This window comes from Notamacropus eugenii, chromosome 1, assembly GCF_028372415.1.
Source record: "Notamacropus eugenii isolate mMacEug1 chromosome 1, mMacEug1.pri_v2, whole genome shotgun sequence".
Classification (NCBI taxonomy): domain Eukaryota; kingdom Metazoa; phylum Chordata; class Mammalia; order Diprotodontia; family Macropodidae; genus Notamacropus; species Notamacropus eugenii.
This window is the reverse complement of record NC_092872.1, coordinates 173,805,027-173,822,397: the sequence shown is the minus strand read 5'-3', so window position 1 is coordinate 173,822,397 and position 17,371 is coordinate 173,805,027. Positions and strand designations below refer to the sequence as shown.

At 39.4% G+C, this 17,371-nt stretch overlaps 1 protein-coding gene across 1 annotated transcript in view; it reads right to left on the bottom strand.

The window, feature by feature from the left end:
* The window catches only part of IL16 (interleukin 16), a 172,427-nt gene that overhangs the window by 59,568 nt on the left and 95,488 nt on the right, over positions 1-17,371 (bottom strand). The window contains exon 3 of the mRNA XM_072619270.1: positions 5,124-5,232. Within this exon, the coding sequence (XP_072475371.1) occupies positions 5,124-5,232 (109 nt within the window). The remainder of the gene's footprint in view (positions 1-5,123; positions 5,233-17,371) is intronic.

The window sequence follows — 17,371 nt, the reverse complement described above, 5'->3', positions numbered from 1 at the left end:
AATGGCAGGTCTTTCTCCCCCAGTAACTCTCCCATCAGCCCCCTCTCCTTACTGTCCTTTTCCCCCAACTACTTCCCAGAAGTAGCAGCCCAAGTCTTGGGATCTTTGTGCCATTGGGTAATATCTCATCCCCATCCCCCACTTTCCCAACTGAGTGTCAACTTCCTCCAACTTGGCCCTAGGCACAGTTTATGGTATTTGTGGAGGGTATGAAAATGCTTACTTAAGGCTCCAAAATAACACAGCCTAAGTTATCAAAGGGAATTGTGTATATATTTCCAATGGTCAAAAAAAGATTGTGTTTGGAATCTCAGTGAAACTTGCTGACATGGTTTAGAAGCTCCACATTCTCTTTTTCTTTTTATGAAAACCAGTACAGTATTCCCCTTTCTCTAATCCTATGGTATCCTTCCCACTGAAAAGATAACTAACAGTGTCTCAGTCATAATACAGTTCTTTCAGTATTTGGACACAGGGATGCACTGGAACCAGCTGGAACTGTCTTGTAGGAACCAATTGTTGTGTTTTCAGTGTGAGCATTTTACACCTTACAAATCTGCAAAGGGTCCAGATCAGGATTGATTTATTGTTTTGTTGATAGACTAGACTTAAGAAAGTAACGGAGAAAATGTGCATACAGATTATATTTAAAAGTGTGTCCAGCTTACCTTTCCCCCCTCTTTTTAGAGAACCAGTTGTGAAACATTTACAGGCACACCACTGCTTTGGGATATAATTTGCCTAGCCTAATGATTTTATGACCAGGGGCTATGTGAGGATGGGGGAGAGAGTTGGTCTTTTCATATCCCCCATTAAGGACAATTGCTGAGGCTGGAGGACTACAAGCTCTCTCTTTCCTTAGCTCTTGACCCAAGCACAGGGCCATATTGGTTCAGATCTAGAACAACCAGGCCTCTATTGAGGAACAGGATGGGGGGGATGTTAGGCTCCATTTCCTCAAGTCAATGGCTGATTAACCCCACACATACAAAACCCTGGAGAAAAATACATTTAAAAAAGTTAAACCAATAATAATGTACTGTTACACTGCACTTTATGGTTAGATAGTGTTTTTAAATATATGATCATAGATTTTGAAGTAGAAGGGAACTTAGAAACCTCAACTTTATATATGAATAAATTGAGGTCCCAACTAGTTAAGCGATTTGCATGAGGTCACCCACAAAGTGACAGAGAGAGGATTTTAACCCAGGTCCTCTGACTCCAAAACCAATGATCTTTCCCCAGAGAGCAAGTTTTGTCTTTTCCATAAAAAGATGTTAAATAACTTGTCCAAGACCATGCAGGTTCTCACAGGAAGAGTGAGTTCTCAATGTGATCCTCGCTACTGTAGCTTCAGATTGTCCCTCTACTGTATATATCATGTAGCCTCCCCAGAGAAATGAGGATTTAAGAGGGTTTGGTGAAAAACTACATCTGTTCATTTAAAAAATCTGAGATATCTCAAAGCATATTTATATGTCATTTTATCCAAAACTAGTAACATATTATTGGAAAACACCAATCACTGTTTATATCACGTTTCCCAATCATAAGCTTTGTGTTGTTCAGGAATTTTCAATCAGGTTCACCTCTTTGTGACCCTGTTGGAGGTTTTCTTAGCAAAGATACTGGAGCGATTTGCCATTTTCTTCTCCAGCTCATTTTACAGGTGACAAAACTGAGGCAAACAGGGGTAAGTGACTTGCCCAGGGTCACACAGCCAGTAAGTATGTGAGGCTCGATTGGAACTCAGCTCCTCCTGACTCTAGGCCAGTGTTCTTGTTTGAAAGTTTATAAGGCATTTTTTTCCCAACAACCCCGGGGGACAGTTGATAATGAGTTTAATTATCATCATTTTACAGATGAGGTTTTCTGAGGCTCTGAAAGGGTAAGCAAGTTGCCCACAGCCACACAGCTGGTGTCAGCAATGGAATCTGAACTGAGTTCTTCCCGACTCCAAGCCCAGCATTCTATGCACTATGTCATGCTGCCTCAGTGACAGGCTATATCAATAATCAAGCATGTTGGCAGAAGATAGAAAGTTCCATTATGCAAAATGAATAATTTTGATTACATTAAATTGAAAAGTTTTTGCACAAACAAACCCAATGCAACCAAGATTAGGAAGGAAGCAGAAAACTGGGGAAGAATTTTTGCAACTAATATCTGTGATGAAGGCCTCGTTTCTAAAGTATGTAGAGAACTGAGTCAAATGTACAAGAATACAAGTCATTCCACAATTGATAAATGGTCAAAGGATATGAACAGGCAGTTTTCAGAGGAAGAAATTAAAGCTATCTATAGTCAAATGAAAAAATGCTCTAAATCACTATTGATTAGAGAGATGCAAATCAAAACAACTCTGAGGTACCACATCACATCTATCAGATTGGCTAACAAGATAATACAGGAAGATGATAAATGTTGGAGAAGATATGGGAGAGTTGGAACACAAATTCATTGCTGGTGGAACTGTGAGCTGATCCAACCATTCCGGAGAGCAATTTGAAACTATGCCCAAAGGGCATACTAAATTGTGCATACCCTTTGACCCAGCTTCTGGAACTGTAACCCAAAGAGATCATAGAAATGGAAAAGGGTCCCACATGTACAAAAATATTTACAGCAGCTCTCTTTGTGGTGGTCAAAAACTGGAAATCAAGGGGATGTCCATCAATTGGGGAATGGCTAAACAAATTGTGGCATATGAATGCAATGGAATACTATTGTGCTATAAGAAATGATGAACAGAAAGATTTCACAGAGGCCTGGAAGGACTTATATGAACTGATGCTGAGTGAAAGGAGCAGAACCAGGAGAACTTTGTACATGGCAACAACCACAGTGTGTGAGGAATTTTTCTGGTAGACTTAGCCCTTCACAGCAATACAAGGACCTAAAATATTCCCAATGAACTCTTAGGCAAAATGCCTATCACATCCAGAGAAAGAATTATGGAACTGGATCACAGAATGAAGCAGACCATTTTCTTTTGTATTATGTTTTGTTTTGTTTTGTTTTATGGTTTTTCCCATTCATTTGAATTCTTCTATGCAACATAACTAAGGTGAAAATGTATTTAATAGGAATGTATGTGTAGAACCTATATAAGATTGTACACCATCTCAGGGAAGGAGTAGGGAGGGAGGGGGGAAGAAGGGGGAGTGAGGGGAAAAAAATCTAAGATACATGGAAGTGATTGTAGAACACTGAAAACAAACAAAATAATTTAATAAATAAATTAATAAGAGAACAAAAAAAGTTAAACCATTAAAAAAAAGATAGAAAGTTCCATTTAAAATATTGCATATATGGACCCAGAGATTTTCTTCAAAACAAGAGTCAGAAATTTTGTAATTAGCTCAATACATAATCCTTCCAAGAGAAATATCAAATAAAGGCCAAAAATAATCAGCATGATTACTGGTCTTTCAATGGCATAATGCCTGGTCATGTCTATAAAAGCTTTAGCTAAATGAGATGGAATTGAAAGATTAGATAACAAAGACACTAGCTCAAATTTAGATAGACATCTACCCTGTGAGATGGGGGCAGCCAGGTGACACAGTGGATAGAATGTCAGGCCCAGACTCAGGAAGACTTAAGTTCAAATCTGGCCTCAGACACTTACTAGCTGTATAATCCTGGACTAGTCAATTCTGTCTGCCTCAATCTCCTCCTCTGTAAAATGATCTGGAGAAGGAAATGGCAAACCACTCCAGTATCTTTGGCAAGAAAACCCCAAATGAGGTCACAGAGAGTTGGATATGAGTGAACAATAATACACTGTGAGGAAATAGGACAAGTATTTTTACCTTATTTTACATATGGGGAAACTGAGGTTCACCCAGTTAAAGCAACTTTCCCATCATCACCCAAGTATGTGGCAGAACTAGGACACCCTGACCCAGCTCTTCTTACTATGAGTCTAGTTTTTTTTTTCTTTTCCCACAGCCCCAGAATCATAGAAAACTAGATCATGAAGGGACTTTAGCAAGTTCAACTTCTGCATTTTATGTATGTGGAAATTAGGACTCAGAAAACTGAAATAAATGTCTGCACTAGGACTACAACCCAGGTCCCTTCATTCCTAATACAATATTTTCTACTACCCATGTTGACATGGACAGAGACAGACAGACAGACAGAGAGACAGAGACAGACAGAGAGAGACAGACAATCAGGGAGACAAAAAGACTGCTTGATTCACAGCTGAGTACATGAGTCACTTACTTAAACTCTCTGTGGGGTAAGTAAGGACCTAGCTGTTTCAGTCCTGCAGAGCCCCTGCTATAAAGATGTCTATGACAATCATTTATACTGAATTTTTTAGAACCAACCCAGTTTAGCCACAGTTGTATAGGTCTGGCCAATATCACTACTCAGAGTCATTCCTAGGATTTCTGGCATATGGAGGATCTTGGCTGAGGAGAGCAGGCGGAGCAAAAGACCTTGAGGGTCATGTAGGAGAAGACAAAGTGCACAGCTACAGACCCAGGCCCAGCTTTGGATACTAGGCATCATTCATGGTAGAATTCCCTACAAAGGGGAACTTAAAAGCTCTACAAATAATTTCATTCAATCCTTATGATAACCCTCGGAAGTAGGTGCTCTTATTATTCCCATTTTACTGTTGAAGACACTGAAACAGATAGAGGTTAAGTAACTTGTCCAGGGTCAAACAGCCGGTAGGTGTCTGAAGCTGAATTTGAACTCAGGTTTTCCTGACTCCAGACCCGATGCTCTATCCCCTCCACCACCTAGATGCTTCTGATACCTATTGCCTTGCCCCTATAGTCTAATGTAACAATCTATTCCAATCCAGTATAGTTTCTCTGATGGAGTAGGAGAAGGACACAGTCTCTGAGAGATGGGTATGATAGTGATAGGACCCTTGGGAAGGGGAGGCATTTGGAGGGGGGAGCGTGACTGAGCCAGAACTAGACTGCAGAGCACAGAGAACCACAGCAGGGCCTCTGCCTTTCCTAACTGTTGGCACCTTGGAGTAAAAGCTCTAATCACTCCTCCCCCCCCCACCAGTACTTATGGCTTTTCACCATAGAAAAACTGAATCTGTATTTAAACAAACACAAGGCAGAGTTCTCTGAAGTGACACTTACTTGTTGAGTTACTGCGTGTCCTCTGGCCAGTGGTTTTGGAGTGCAGGAAACTGTGATTTGGGGCTTCCAGTTTGATGGGCTTTTCCCTAGAGGTAGCTGTTGAGGATTCCTACAAAATAATCCCAATATTATTTCCATCAGTTGTTTAGAACAAAGTTCTTATCCTAGTTAGCTTTATCATAAATTTTGCAATTGTCATAATGGGGACCCGGCAAGAAAATCGATCCATCAAGAAATCAGTGTCGCTTGTGTGACAGTTCAAAGCTTGTGTCCTTTCTGAGAAGATACAAGCGAATAACCTTGTGTTTAGATATGTCCTATTTAATACCCCTGCCCTTTAAAATGTAAGCTCTTTGAAAGCAGGAATCCTACTATTTTTCATTTTTTCATCCTAAGGGCCTGAAACATGTGGCCCTTTACACTTAAGAAATATCTATGGAATTGAATTTGAAGAAGAAAATTAGCCAAACATACTTACTTGAAGAAAAGAGATTGTGTAGAGCTAGGTAACACAGTGCATAGAGCATCAGCCCTCAAATCAGGGGACCCTGAGTTCAAATACAATCTCAGACACTTACTAACTATGTGACCATGGGCAAGTCACTTAACCCTGTTTGCCTAAAGAGAAAGAAAAGAGTCCTAGACTAAACATCTTTAGAATCATATAATTTTTAAGTCATATGTAGAGATCATAAGTCAAATTCCTTTCTTTTACAGGTATCACTTAAATTGAAGATGTGAATTCAAATCCATTCCAAAAACTACTTAATTGGTATATAAGTATGTAAGACACTGTGCTTGCACTATTGGTGAAATATGAGACCATATACAGTTAGGTGAACCTCTCCAAGTCTCGATTTCCTATTTAATTCATAGGATTAAAATTGAAAGCCAGGAGACATCTTAGAGATCATCTTGTCCAACCCTCTCTTTTATATATGAGGAAACTGAGGACCAGAAAGAGTTAATGATTTAGTCAAGGTCACAGATATATTAAATATTAGAACATGGTTTTCAATAACCCCACCCCACCCTGCTCCCCAAAATTTGAAACACTGATTTTTCCACTAAACCACGAATTAGTTGGCATCAGAATCAAATGAAATACTAGAAGTGTTCTGATAGAACTTTACATCATTATGTTTATATCCACATATATATATGCATACATATATATAACAAATTATCCTTATTATCATCATGCTCTTAGCCATGTTGTTTCAGAAGTAGAAAAGTAAGCCTGAAGAAAAATATCTAGCATTTGTAGAGCATTTTAAAGTTGCAAAGATATATATATATGTATACCCACATGCATATATATGTGGGTACACATGTATGTGTATGTATATGCATGTGTATCCACATACATACACATGTATATACATGTCTATTTTTATATGTAGGTGTGAGTGTATGTGCATATATACATATACACTATGCATATATGTTGTGTATATGCATGTGTAACACACCTGCACGTATATATGTATGTGTGTATGCATATATATGTGTGTATGTGTATATAGATATATATATATGTTAATACTGCATTTGATCTTTACAACAACCCTGTGAGGTAGGTGCTATTATCCCATTTTGGCAGATAAGGAAATTGAGTCTGACACGGGTTAAATAACTTGCCTAGGTCCTACACATAGTAAAGGTCTTGGGCAGCATTTGAACTTGGATTTTTCTGAATCCAGCACTCTCTTTACCGTACCACCTCGCTGCCCCATATATCTATACCTACACATCTATCTCTCTGCATCCATGTAGATAGATCTATATCTCTTTATCTGTTAGTTATTACATTTATCCTCACAACACCGCGAGGTAGTTGCTATTATCTTGGTCTCGTTGCGTTGCTGTGAATTGGCAGTCCTTTCCATCACTCTTGTAACAACAGTCCCCCTTTCCCCCGAGACCTTTTCTAGTTTCCTACCTGCAAAATAAAAGGGTTCAATAGGGCAATTCCAGTTTGGTCAGTCTCTGAGTCTATGAATTGATTCAGAAATAGCCTTGTGCTTTCCATGTGGTTTAGCTTGCAAGCTGGTCTAGGGGACTGGAGAATCACTTTCCTTTTACAGCACCAGGTGGCACTACCAAGTCAAACAAAGTAATCTATTCACTCTACTTCAGTGAACTTTTAAAAACAGAATCAGTTTTTGACCAAATCAGTATTTGACCAAAGGTGATTTTTAAAACCATGTTCCATTAACTCATTACAGGGATTTCAAAAGGTCAGTCCATGGTCTTTGATTCCACTATTGAAGCAGAATTACATAGAATGTTGGGCAGTGAAGTGGTATAGTGAAAAGAGAACTGAGACTAGAGTTAGGATGACCAGAATTCAAATCCCTAGCCTCAGACTTTCTAGCTGTGTGACCCTGGGCAAGTCACTTATCCCTGTTTGCCTCAGTTTCCTCATCTGTAAAATGAGTTGGAGAAGACAATGGCTAACCACTGCAGTATCCGTGCCAGGAAAACACCAAATGAGGTCGTGGGGACTTGGATACAACTGAAATCACTCAACAACAACAACTGAATTCAAGGTACTATGCCAGGAGTAGGGCATACGGGGAGGAAAATGAAGACCACCATCTGCCCTCAAGGAGCTTACTTCCTGCCAGATCCTTTCCTGTAGATAACTGCAGGTCTTATTATCCCTATTTTTACAGAGGTAGAAACTGAGACTATGAAGACACGGAGCTACTTGACTTGAAGCACGCTGCTCATCAGTATCAGAAATGGAATTCAAATGCGTATCTTTCTGAGTGCAAGTCCAAAATTCTGCCACTCCACTTGGAACTCAGGTCTTCTTTCACCTTCCAGTCCAATAAATAAATACCCCCTTGCTCTACTTCTTCCAGGGTAAGCAATGGAATGTGTGGGTAAATAAGGAAACTGAATCCCAGTGGCTACTTGGGTCCTACCTACCAGGAGTAAGAGCACACTAGGAAACTGAGGTTTAGCAACTTGTGCTAGTATTACCCTTGCCTGCAAAATTTCCTTTAAAATATATATATATTTTTTAATGATTATAAAGTTAGTTGAGTTAATTAAAAGATTTTTAAAGTTTTTTTTTCTGGATTAATGGTAAGATTGTTATAAAATACAAATACTGATCAATCAATAAACATTTATTAACCCTCTACTACATTGGGCAGTGTACTAAGCAAAAATATAGTAATAGTTTGGAGAGTGAAAGGAAATGGATAGCCTACTATAAACATTGAAGTAGTTACCATACAATCTATAAACTAAACTCCATTGTGAATTATCCATTGCAGCTGTTAAAAAAGCATCTCTGTATGTGGACTATACCCAAACACTTGATGAATCATGTGAGGGGAACCTGAAAACACATGCTTATGGGCCTTTAAGACAAAGAATCTTCTCAAAATTGAAGACCTGCCTAAAATAGGACCAATAGATCATCAACCTGCATTTGCTTTAAGCAGACAGGAGTTGGGAATGGTAAGATCATGGATATAAAGCTAGAAGGACTTTTTGGGGACCTCCAGACTAACCTCATTTTATAGATGAGGAAACTGACACCTATAGAGGTTATAGAATCATGTATATATATATATGTGTGTGTGTGTGTGTGTGTGTGTGTGTGTGTGTGTGTGTGTGTGTGTGTATGTGTGTGTATATATATAAAATCTTAATTAGTACTATTATTCTTTGGTGCATAGGGAGAATCTGTTGATGAAGAGGATATGAAATAGGAGGCAACATAAAGAATAGTCTAAGAGCAAAGGCACTTTTATAAGGAAAGGATGCGGACTGTCTTCCAAAGAGAGCAACTTGTACATTCAGGAGAGTTGGGGGTGGAGAAAGAAGACAACCCCAAGAAAGTGGCTCTTTGGGGCCAGGCAAGAGAATTGGAGGAGGTTGCCATGGCACAATCCATGGACCTTGATAATGGAGCCCGGTAAGGGACAGGATTACTCTCCAAATCACTAGGAGTGGACACAAGTGAGGGAGTAGTGCCCTATGTGACTTAAGATGGTGGTCTCCACATGGCAGTCAGAATGGAAACTTCCTGTTCTGCACCTCTGGATGTCAGTAACCTAGGACAAAAATCTGATTAGTCTCCACATGGCTATAAGGATAGAAATTTCCTTTTCTGGACATGGAAGAAGGACACCCCTCTGGATATCAACGACTGAGGACAAAACCTAGGTACAACTCTAAGAGAATATAGTATTGGAGGAACAGGGTGGGACAGAGCTTATAAAGTTCTCACCCTGCCGATCAACCTGTGGATTGACTGCAGGTGCCCACTGGGTCAAAAGTATCCCTTAGGCCTCAAAGTGCCAAGGACTAGTCAGTGCTTTTTGACTTCTCTGGATCATTTTGCATTTTATCCGAGGATATATAGTCATGGTATAAATTATCTTACTACATAGTTCCTATGGGAAAGAAAGGTTATATTTTATCATGCACTGGAATGGGAAACAAAATAAGTTCAAACCATATCTCTTGAAAGTTTTAAGCCTCAAAATAACACATAGAAGGCTTTTTGACACCTCCATTTGGAACAAGTAGAGATGGTATGCAGCCAACTGCCCCAAAGAAACGCTGGCCAAGATTAATAAGAGTTTAAATTACAGAGTGTTTGAAAGCATAGAAACTGCTTTATGTGTACAATCTAATTTGGTTTACAAGATATCCCATGTGGTACAGAGCACAAGTATCACCAGGATTATTTTATAGATGAGAAAACTGAAGTTCAGAGAGGTCCAGGAACTTTCTCAAGGTCACACAGCTGGTTGGTGCAAAGCTGAGATATGAACCCAGGTATTCTGACAGCACTTCTACTGTTCTTTAACCACATTACATTGTTTTGTCCACATAAGCCCTGGTATAAGCTATGAGAACAAGGGAAAATCTGCTTCTCCTTATGACAAAAAAAAAAATCTTATTTCTATTAAAAAAATTACCCCCAGCATAACATATTTTATGCACAAAGAAAAATCTCCCTATAGTAAGAAAGAGTATTATACTGGGAGGAAACCTCTGTTCTAGTTCCATTTCTATTTAGCTGTATGACTTGGGGGCATTTGGTCTTCTCTGAACTTCAGTTTCCTCCTCCAAATAAAAATGATCTCTAAGATTCTTCCAGCTCAGAATTCTGAATTTATTCTTCCGATGAAATTTAGTCCTACAAGTTTGAGCTAAATGATGAGTGTGTCTAAGTTGCTACAGGGACCTCTGTCCCTCCTGAATGTATCATGTCAGAGAGTGATTCAAAAGAACAAGCGCTAATGGAGCAAAATGTCTGTCCTTGGCTCAGAGCGATGCTTGGTCACACTCATGGAAAATGTGCCCTGGTTGGAATAGTCAGACATCAAAGAGTGAGTGCAGGATCCCAGCGAACACATCAACAGTTTTATGCTTTCCACAGACACAAAGCTCCTCTATTCCTTCTTTCAGAATTAACACTAGCTACATGAGCTGGGGTTTTGTCATTGCTAGTGGTGACGGATTGTGGCTGAGGTGGTGGGGAAAGGGAGTGCCTCTGAACAAGATTTTTTCCCTCATCCTCCCCTGAGACCAAGAAGTCTCAGGTTTAAGGAGTTGTCCTGTGGGTCTATAATTCCTCTGCTTACCTTATTAACAATCCCTAAATTGACCAAGCCTGCTGCTGATTGAATGAGAGATTTCGATTCCTGTCTGGAGAGCTCCTTAGGAGATTGTCCGTTAAGTGTCAATAGCTCATCTCCTGGTGCTAATCAGCCATCTCTAAGAGTGGGGAGAAAAGTACACCATGATTCCCATTGGATCTACATAGTGGTCACTAGAACTCAGATGGTCGGGATTCTTGATGGCTTATGTCATGTTAGATTTTTCTTGTGAATACATGGGTTTAGAAGGGAATAAAATCATAATTCTACAAGTAGAAGGGGCTTCAGAGGCTCTATATTCCAACTCCTTTGTTTTATAGGTGAGGAAACAGGTGATCTGCCCAAGGTCTCACATATAAACCTAAGTGACAGGATCAGAAGCGAGGACCTGAAACTCTAGAGCCAGTTTTCATCCCACTGCATCCTGTTACTCCCTATTTTGAGATGTATTCATAGTATCAGAACTAGAAGGGATCACAAAGGTCACCTAGTCCTACATCCTCCTTTTACAAATGAAAAAACTGAAGTTGAGGAAAGTTAAGTGATGTGCCCAAGGCCATATAGTAAGCATCTGAGGAAGAATTTGAACCCATATCCTCTGAATCAAATGCCTATATACTTCCTTCTATACCATGCTCCCTTCCTATGTCCTCAGACACTAAGGAAGGAAAACTAGGACTTTTAGACTTTCCAAGTTGAATTTAACTCAGAAAAATTGCCTTTAGCTATTTCTTCTAGAATCATGGCACTATCTACACTCTAATCAAACTGGGCGATGAAAATAATTATTCAGCAATATTCATTAAAGCTCATTGATCAAGTCACTCTGTTCAAATTAGTCACATAGCAACCAGCATTAATCACTGAGACAGATGAAATGAATGAATTAGTCACATTTCAGGCTAGTCAAAAATAAGATCATAGAATATTAGAGGTGATAGTGACCCTAGAGTTAACCTACTCCAACCAAGGGTATATTAGTAAATGCATGATGACCAGCTCTTCTGAGGAAAAAAAAAAAGCATGCATAATGCACTTTTAAGTTTCATCTGCATTATTAAAATTTTTCCATCACTTTCTTAGTTCTAGACAATCTACAAAACAGTAAGTCAAAGCTTGATTTGTAGCATTTGCCATGAGGACATGAAGGCAACATGATTGGAAGTAGGGCAGGGAAGGACCTATTAGCAATAGATCTTGGATTAGGACCCAGCCATCCATTCCTATTCCAGATTTATAATGTAACATGCTATAAGTGGTATAGCCATTATGAGACATCAACAGATAGCACACAAGGTCACTGTCCATTTCTTCTTTTAATCAAAGTAGTTTAAGAAAAATTCTAGTCCTGAGGAAGAGACACAAAGGGAGGGCCTCTCTTCACTCTTTGCATGATCCAGTTCATTTTGTCCTAAAATCAGAGAACAACCCAGCTCTCAACACAGATGTGCTCTGCTTTAAAGAAAAGCAATATATCCAAAAGCCAAAACATACCAAAAGGAGAATTGAAGAATGATTATTCACTTTTATATGGGAGGGCTTATCCCATGGTTCCTTTCAAGTGTGAGCTCCCTGGAGAACACGTAAGTATTTGTTTACAGAACTACTTGACAGCAGAGATCAAGGGGCAGAGAGACTTAAAGCTAAATTGCCAAGAATTCCTGCCAAAGCTCAGTCCCGCTGCTTTCCCTTCCCACACTCTACATGGACTGTTCCCTGATTTCAACCCTGTCCTTTCCTGACTCTGTGTATTCACCCAGGATTTCCCCCATGTCTAACATATACTCTTTTCTCTTCATATGCTAAAGGACTCTCCTTTCCTTTCCCTCTCTTCCATGAAGCCTTTCCTTCTCCTATCACATTCTACTTTATGTAATTGGTGGATAGAGAGCTGACCTCAGTGCCTCCAAGACCTGGATTCAAGTCTGGATTCTGGCAATATATTGATTATGTGACCCCCAGCAAGTCATTGAACTTATAATGCTCTAGGCAACACTCTAAGACCTAAAAGTCACAGAGAAGGTGCTGATCTAGAATGGAAAAGTGAGTATTCTTATCTGGGAATTCCCTCTATCAACAAAATCACATGTCCAGTCTCTATCCCTGTCCTTAAGACCTTATCCCTTTTATGAGATTATAAGCTAATTGGAGGAAGGGACAGAATCGTTGTCACCTTTGTATGCCAGATCATTAATATAATAACTGGAATATAGTAGATTAATATGTAAAGTCTATCCAAGTAATATGAAGATAAAGCATTATTGAAGCTATGTATAAGGCTATGGGAAAATGGTACTCAGTATATGTCTCCATTCAGACACAGCTTTTCAGAAATTCTTTCACTATATAAATATTTAAGCAAGGCAGCCTGGGATGGTAGGATGAGCACTGGACCAAATGTGTTAGGAAACCTGAGTTCTAAATTCTAACTTTGTCACCAAATAGTTGCATGGTCTTTGATGATTAATTTGCCCTTTTTGGGCCTCAGTTCCCTCCTTGAAATTCAAATATTCTTTGATTCTCTATTGCTAAGACATGCCTACACAGTAAACCTACTGTTGTTTTTTCAGGCATTTCAGTCATGTCTGACTCTTCATAATCCCATTCAGGGATTTCTTGGCAAAGATGCTGGAGGTAGTTTAGAATTTCCTTCTCTAGCTCATTTTAGAAATGAAGAAAGTGAGACAAACAGGTTAAGTGACTTGCCCAGAGTCACACAACTTGTAAGTGTCAGAGACTGGATTTGAACTGAGGAAAATGAGTCTTCCTGACTTAAAGCCCAGAAGTCTATCCACTGTACCATCCACCTGCCCTTAAAATAAACCCAGTCCATGGTAATTTTTCTGTTGGTCCTTTTATTTCCAATTATCCACATGTCACAATAGTTCAATTATACCATTTATACAAGATCCAAAACAAAATCTAGACTGATGACTCTACTTCATGGTTCCATTACTGTTCTGTGGGGGCCAGCCAGAAAACACACAGATTAAGAAACATACTTAGAAAAAACTGGGGATGCTTTAGAACAGGGAATGATGTTGGAAATAATACAGACATGGATCAAATCTTCTGGGATCAGGAATTAGGGGATAGTGGAAAGCACACTGCATTTGAGGTCAAACAAGCCAGCATCTAAACTCTGCTCTGTTAATCACCCCCTTTACTTCTCTCTAGATTGACCTATGTGATATCTCCTAGCCCTGAATCCTATGGCAAATTTCCAGGGCATTGCCTTTCTGTGCATATATATGATTGCCCCAGAAACTACATTTGGAATTGGTCACCCAACATTTTCTTGGAGAGCAAAGACTACATAGGATCATAGATTTAGAACTAGAAAGGTCCTTAAAAACCAAGTCCAATGAAATCGTTTTGAAGATAAGGAAAATGGGCACAAAAGGCATAAGGAACTTGTCTTGGGTCACACAGCTCAAGTGTCTGCAAGGGAGTTTGAACCCAGAGCTTTCTTATTCTAAGTCAGGTATTGTATCTACATTTTATTTCTTTATTATCCTCTCAGAACATAGCATGTTAATAAATACTTGATAAATGAATAAGTGAATTTCCCTTCGACAGTTGCCTCCTTGTCAACTAATATTTTAGCTGGTACATGCTTATTTTTGTGTCATCCTACTTTTAGGCCTTTCTGGGGCAGCCAGGTGGTACAGTGGGATAGAGCACTAGGTTTTGAATCAGGAAGGCTCCTCTTCCTGAGTTTAAATCCAGCCTCAAACACTTACTAGCTATGTGACCCTGCTCAAGTCACTTAACCTTGTTTGCCTCAGTTCCTTATCTATAAAATGAACTGGAGAAGGAAATGACAAACTGCTCCAGTATCTTTGCCAAGAAAACCCCAAATGGGGTCATGAAGAGTTGGACAGGGCTGAACCACTTTATATTACTTTACAGAAACTGTAGGGATGCTTGACATATTGGGAACACGGGACCAAGTGTTCCTCCAAAACAAAACGAAACAAAAAAACACACTGCGTAGTTTATGTATGTGAAAATTCAAAGTACTTGTAATGTTAATTAGAGTTAAAGATCTCCCCCACCCATTAATAGGCCTCAGGTGGAGCCCATTAAGGAAAGCTTGATGAGGGGAGGCTTGTTTTATAGGAAGGCCCACACCTTTTGTTAATTGTTAATGAGGCACAGAATGACAAGGGTCTTGATGCCTTCTGGCTCTGAAAAGTGTCTATATACTCTGAAGTGAGGTTTTGCTTTGGGGGGCTTACTTTTTGGAATGATGTTCCTGTGATATGACCAGATGAGACTCTGGGTAGCCATTAATGAAGAGAAGGGGTGGGCTTTGAAAGCCCAGATGTTGGTGCTTCTACATAATGGTCAGACAGTTGAATCTGTTGATCTATGATATACATATTGCTTATGGTCAGACAGTTAGAAGCCCTGTCTGTTGGTCTTCCTTTCCTCTGCTTGTATTTTCTCTGTTGGTATATGTGATTAAAGAAGATTGTTGACCCTTCAAAAGTTGCTTTCCTTTTAGAAAAGCAGTTCTAAGAACCTGTGCTAGCAGGCCATCCTGGATGTGTGAGGGTCCTTGCTGCTATAGTACTATACAAAAGTAAGCTATTGCTTTTAATATTATTATATAATACTGGTGTTTCTGTTTTAAATTACATATTGCGTAACAGGTACCAGAACCTAATTGCCATGCATAATTAAGGTTGGAAGTGAGGCAGCCTGACACAGATGTGAAACAGCTTGTCCAGGAGAACCATATTATACATCCAAGTCTTAAAGCAGCTTAAAGCATGGGTCCTAGGGCAGGCAATGGGTGTCTGACTGAGGATTTCCTTAGACAAGCATTCTCAGCCTTTCCAAAGCAGAAAGGCAGACAAGCTCTCTTCCATACTTGTCTTTCCCATTAGAATGTGAGCTCAAGAGCAAGGGCCCTCTTGCTCATCTATTTGTAACCCCAGTGCTTAACGAGCACACAGTAAGCACTTAATAAATGTTCCATTTATTCATTCTTGGGAATTAACTAGTTATTTAACCAGCTAAAAATGAAAGCTATTTCCAGGGAGGAGAGAAGGTGAAAATGGGTTGATTGGGTCTAGTTGGGTGAAAAGCTGATGACATGAAGGTATTGTCAATGAAACCAAAGTGCTTGTTCTCATAGGCTAGAGATATTCATAAAATAATCTATTCATTCATTCAATATATTCTCATCAGCCTGGATATTTCCCAGGTCCATGTGAACTAGTCAGCCTGTCTCCTGGTTCATTCCACTGTATATTTATTTTGTGTATTCTTCTCTATTCTCAACAAACTTCTGTATCTTTCAATTTTCAACCAACATTCCTTTTAGCCTTCTTCCTTTAACTGAAACCTGATTTTTCCTCAAGAACACTCCATCTCTTGTAACCTTTACAAAAGTCACAATCCATTCTCTCCCACTTCTCTCATTCCCACCCACAACTCTTAAGGCTTTAGAAGGAGGAAGGTGGCATATTCCTTACCTGTCTCTATTGTTCCCAAATCACGCTTTTAGTCAATTTTCTGACAATCTTTTTTTCTCAGATCCAAGATTCCCATTCATATCACTGTCATCACACCATGGCTACCATCAACACTTACTTCCAGAACTCCCTCTAACTTTTATCTATGATTTTAGCAACTGGCTCATGGTCTTCCCTCTATCCCAGTCACAACCATCATCATCTATAGAAATTTCAAGTCATGCTGGCTAATTGTCTAACACAAGAGTTTTAACCTAAGGTCCATGGAACCCACTAGGGGTTAAAGGATAGATTTCAGGGAGTATATTAACTTGAATGGAAAAAAATACATCTTTATTTTCACTATTCTTTAGTTTCCTCTGTAATCTTATTATCAAAGCTTCCAGTCTGTTGATTTCTTCCAATCTCTCAGTCTACCTTTCTACAAAGACAGGACCATAAGATCACAGATCTCAAGCAGAATGGAACTTCAAAGGTCATCTAATTCAATCCCTTCATTTTACAGATGAGGAACCAAGAATCAGGAAGGTAAAGGTCATACACATAAGGCTCATAGACAGGATTTGAACCAAAGTTTTCTGACTCCAGGGTTAATACTCTTTTTTGACATTGTACTACTCCACTTCATTTGCCTCCATACATAGCCTTGACCCCACAGATTCCTTCTTTTACTAGTCACTACCCTAGAATCAACCCCTCATCCCCATGATCTTTCATTCTAGACTTAGGTAATCCTCATTATCTATTCTTTTTAGCCTGTGCCCAAGAGTATTTCTGGTAGATGCAATAAAACTGAGCTGATCTTGCCCATGTCAAATTCTCTATGCATGTTCCTCATGGACCCTCACTACTTCCTGGCAATCCTTCTATTTCCCTCTTATTGGTTTCCTAACTCATTCCCCACAGCAATTATTTCAAACTATTCACTTATCACAGTCTCAGTTGCTTGTATCCTCTAACACTTAGCTATTAGTAGAGGACGTGGCCTCCTGCTTCACCACAAAGGATGTAACCACTGCTCAGAACTTCTCAACATCATCATTCACTATGTCTTCCTTCCCTCTGATCACAAAGATAAAAATATCCCCTTCCTCACTAAGGTTATTCCATCTACACTCTTGATGTCATT